The 5,000-nt window shown below is 38.9% G+C and overlaps 1 protein-coding gene across 10 annotated transcripts in view; it reads right to left on the bottom strand.

The window, feature by feature from the left end:
• FOXP2 (forkhead box P2) overlaps window positions 1-5,000 on the bottom strand; it is a 417,926-nt gene that overhangs the window by 40,313 nt on the left and 372,613 nt on the right. For 9 of the 10 annotated variants that reach the window (XM_065697217.1, XM_065697620.1, XM_065697714.1 and 6 more), the window contains 2 exons: window positions 2,571-2,658; window positions 72-155 (listed from right to left, as the gene is read on the bottom strand). In XM_065697217.1, the coding sequence (XP_065553289.1) occupies window positions 72-155; window positions 2,571-2,658 (172 nt within the window). Of the gene's footprint in view, window positions 1-38; window positions 156-2,570; window positions 2,659-5,000 lie in introns of those variants that run through there. The other variant, XM_065697862.1, reaches the window with a different exon arrangement.

Raw genomic sequence — 5,000 nt, 5'->3', positions numbered from 1 at the left:
TAAATTGTTCATTTTCTTAGTCTGCTACATTCATAGACCTATTTACTGTTTATAAAGCAATATGCACTTACAGGTTTTGGAGATGGCTTGGGCTCCGAGGGTCGCATGTGCAAGTGGGTCATCATTGCTTGAAGACGTTCGCGTTCCTTAGAAAGCTGTTAAGAAAAGAGTGAGATCAGAAGCATTTTAGAAATGACTGATACAGCTATTTTACTGCAGTGATACATCTTATCATTGAGCTTGTCTCGGTGTAATGATTCCTGCATATAAAAGTCTGTGTCAGGAGAAACTTAGGAAATGCAACTTTGGGAACGGAAAGAAAGAACAAAAAAAAAAAAAAAAAGCCAAAAACTTTTATAGCCTTTCATATGTTAAAAGGTCAGGGAAAACAAATAACACTTCATCTTTTTGTCAATAAGAGAATTGAGGTCACAGTTGCCTCGACAGTAACAAGTTACTAAGACCATAAATTAGAAGGCCCATAGTGTCTCTTTAAAGTCCTGTGGACACTGTTAGCAATGGACTAGTGCCAACAGCTGTGAAGGGGTGAAGGGTCCTCAAAGCACAGTGCCTGCCAGGATTGTCTACACACTTCATCCTTTCCCACGGAGGTCCAGTTAGTGCCCCCTGCAATCTGCCATCATCAATCTAATTCAATAGAATGACAGAGTCCAGGCAGTGTGAAACACTGAACTCTGCCACTGAGTCGGCATCGACACTGCACTGGGTCTCATTACAACTGATGGACCTTACTTCACTAGCAGTCAGACAAAGCAAAAAATGGCATAATTGGTCACACTGCAAGCAAAACCTTCACTTGGACTGTTACGTTACAGCATAGCCTTTGTAAATGGTAAACAGTTCTCAAGCAGCCTTTCAACTGCTGTTAGAAAACACATTACTGAAACTTGCACTTTTAATCAACTGATACCATCTTCTGCTAATATGCCACCTAAATATTTGTAGTTTCAGACTCAAATTACCAAATTTTTAAAAAAAAGGAGATGAAGTGTTTGAAATATGTAACTTGTTGATAGAAATATCAGAACATAAAAGAGGAAAATGTATCTTACAACATGAAAAGAGTAATTCTTTATTTTTTCCATAAGCTAGGTTGTGAGAAGAAATGCTCAAAATAGTATTCCACTGATACGGCTTAGGATACCTACAACATGATTAGATTACAACATTAACTGTAATGAGAATCACTTGGTGCTTAATGCTGCCATTTTCTGGAGAGTTTTTTAGTACTTCCTTGCATTAATTCAGCTTAAGAGTTACATCTGTAGACCAAGACTGAACTAAGGAAAAGAACTTGTAAGTAATTTTAAGAAGAGTAAACTACCTGCAGGTATTTTGAGTGTGCTGAATATAATTTGGTCAGTGTATCCTTAACTGAAGAACATCTGAGGCAGAGGGTGGGAAAAAGGTTTCTTCTTGGCTTCGTATTATTAGGTACGACACTTTTGAGACATGCAATTTGCCATGACATAAATTCCTAACAAACAAGTTAAGCTAACACTATCCTGTAAATCTTACAGAAGAAACTGCAGCTTTTCCTGGGTTTACAAAACTTTCAATTTAAGGGAAATGACAATAAATTACATTATTGTACACTCTTCTTATTGCTTTGGGTTCCCAGTACAAAAATACAGAAGATCCAAGCAGTTTGCCTTGTCTAAAACAAGTATACTTATATGCATGAGAAGGAGACAATGTGCTAAAAATGCAAGAAACCTGAAAGGCTTTTGCCCTTTCTCCACACATGGCAACAAAGTCTAAGTTCCTCTCTGTGTCCCTTGTGCTCCTCTGAACAGCCCCAAGAGGGGACTGGACTCCTGAGAAATGCCCTCCTTTGACCCCTGCACAGGCCAGAGGGAACAGCACAGTCAAAGTGTTCCCCACAGTCATTCTGTGCTGCCGAGGTTTGTGCCCAGCCTCGGTAGCTTGGTAAGCGTAGTCTCAATGCTGCGAGGCCCTGGGTGTACACTTGCATAAACTGGAGGGAGCATTCACATAGATGCAGTGACCTCTAATGGTTAGAGCCTGAAAAGGGTACTCAAGTCCTGTGGTTCCAGATTGTGGACTCCCTGGGGACCTCCCTGAGTGTGTCTGACTAACACTTTCTGCTTACACAAAAATGCCCACCATTAGCCTAGGAGTGATTTTGGGTGGAGATACGCTCTGCTACTCCTTTGTTCTTCAGAATGGCATAGACAAACATTGGGTCAGAAGAGGAAGAAGGAAGAGGGGTCCTGACCCAGCATTGCAGGAACTGAAGATGGACTGGATCCAGTCTCTGTTCCAGGGACTGCATTTTCCATTCACAATGAATGCACTAGGTTCTTAGTTCAAGCAAAATACTGTAGACAATGCTGATGTTAGATAATTCTTGCATAATTTATAACACGAAAAATCTGTAAGTAAAAATACCCCTCTTGTTCATGAGTATCAACAAATTTGATATAAGAGAAATGTAGCTTTAAGCTACAGTCACTAAGGCAAGTGTTTTCAATTTAGTTTAGGTTAATAGTAAACAAGTAAGGAGATAATACATCCATGTAACAAACCTGTATTTCTAACTGTTGAACCACTTGCATTTGCACCCGACACTGAGCAGTGCTTCTGTCATCCAATGCATGTTCATTGTTAAGGTGCCTGGAGAAGAAAGAGAACACTAGTAAGGCAGTGCTAAGATAAGGAAAATTTCTTTATGACTCTTATTTTTTCTCTCCTGTGCATATGGTTTCCATTAGTTTCAATGGCAGTTATGCAAAAAGAGCCAGTTAGAGCATGCCTTACACACAACAGTACAAAATAAGAAAACTGATTATTTCATTTAGTTCTACAGATTTTGTCAGTGATGGCTGCCAGATACCTAGTTCCTATCTTCCAGGTCACATGCCATCTAAAGGCCAATGTAACTGGTTATCAATATTTTGTACAGCAACTGAACTGACTTCCACTCCCTGTTGCTGGTGCAGATAAACAGAAAATCACCTTACAAATGATTCTTCAAAAGATGTAATTGCTTTTAGGCTGCTTTAACTACTGTGAATTAATGCAGACTTTGTTAAAGATTTCTCTATCTATCTGGTCTTCTTTAATCATTAAACAAAAACAACAAGAAAACATCTGTTCCCCCTTCCCCAAAATGGAGCTCTAGGGTAACATCACTACCTCTGAAGATGAAGGCAATGATCAGGCTCCACAGGCTGAGGGAGAGTGTGCAAGGTTAAAGCAGGGGAAGCAACAGCTACACACCTTAATCACACAGCAAGTTTCCTAGTAAGGGTTCAGGCTATGAATGCCAGTTTAGGAAAACAAAACTACACTCTGCAACAGGGCAAGAGGACCTCAGTGAGTGGCTATCTGTAACTGAAGTACAGCCCAGACTCAAGTGGCTGTCCCCTGTATGTTTCAATTGATGACAATTTGTCAAAGCTCATGTAATACTGTTTTTTTGAAGGACAGTGGTTTCAGTTTATTCTCTCTTCCAGGATCAAATAAGTCCCTTTTGGAGCTTTACTAGTGGGTTTGCTGCTCCAGTGAGAAGAAAACGTAAGGATCAGGCTAAAGAAGAAAGGGAGTAGAGGAGTTTTGCCTTTGAATGTGGATTTACTGGCTATTTCCACAGGAGGGGTATGCTTTGCAGGGACTACAGTCATAGCTGGTCTCACAGTTACAGGAACTATGTTATCTACACCACAGAGGAAACAGATCTTTTTTGTGTGTGTTCTGTTAAGGTAATTCTTTAATGTTTTCAGTTAACTGGTTACAAAATTGCCAAAAAAAGGACTGCAGGAAGACTTTACCTGTGCATCATCACCATTATCACCAGTACACCACTGAGTTTCCACATGCATGTATGCTCTCCTACGTGTGCACTCAGGTATATATGTGTAACACATGGCAGTCAGCAATGGTATAGTGATATGTGTATAGAAGATCTGGCCCTAGTCTGAGGTTACTGACTACTCATGATTATTTATTAGTTATTACAACACCATATGTTTGCATTACACCTTACAAAATAGATAGACACAGTCCTTGCCCTGAGGAACTTTAAATGCAACAGCAGTATGCAGTGTGGGAGAAGAAAGTCCAGTGTAATGTAATTTTGATACGATTACATGGTAACTTGGGAAAATGTTGCATGTTTCTTGAGAGCTAACACAGTAATCTTCAGAAGCTCATATGAGATATACACATCTCTTATGCCACACTTTCACGTCATGTGGTTACTTCTGCTGTGCATTTTGGAGAAAAGCAATTTTATGAAAACATTAAGAGTTTAAAAATTGTTTTAAGAGTTATTTTTTTCTGATCTTTTTTTTGCCTGTGAAGTAGGCTTGCTTTATTTATCATGCATGTACGGGCAATGCAGTGAAAGAAAAACTAGGTCTAATGCATTTTTAAAAACCTCTAAAATAACTTTTTTTCTCTTTAAAGTTGCTTCAGTTTTAGGGTCCAACATGCTGCAATCTGCCAAGACAGACGTACATTCTTTCCTACAGAAGGCTGTGAAGAATCCCAAAGTTTTGGGGTTTTTTTTGTTTCTTGTCATGCCTTGTAAGTTATGTACAGGTTGTGCTGGTCAATTTTCATACTTCACTGGCATATTCCTAATCTTTTATTTTGTCTGCATCCCTCACTAATCCCATGTTAACTTGATTTATAATTAAGAAAAAACAGGGGGTTTTGTTTTCTTTTTTTCTAAGAGGAGATAATATCTTAGAGGACTGGAAAGTGTTCCTGAAGAGCTGGGTTACTGGTCTGTAAGTGTAGACACATGCAGCTTATTTCATTATTTTGCTGTTTGTTCAGTTGTTGAAAGAAACAGGATTTTCTCCTGATTATATTTGCAACATATTAGGAAGTCAGGAGGCAAATTATGAACTACACATAGCATTATAAAGCAGAGGAGAATGAATGTATTATTGATAACTGAACAATATAAACAGTACTGCATGTTCTAAAAGATGCAGATATGGGATGAG

This window comes from Lathamus discolor, chromosome 1 (assembly GCF_037157495.1).
Source record: "Lathamus discolor isolate bLatDis1 chromosome 1, bLatDis1.hap1, whole genome shotgun sequence".
Classification (NCBI taxonomy): Eukaryota; Metazoa; Chordata; class Aves; order Psittaciformes; family Psittacidae; genus Lathamus; species Lathamus discolor.
Note: the sequence above shows the minus strand (reverse complement) of the source record. Positions and strands in the feature narration are given on the sequence as shown.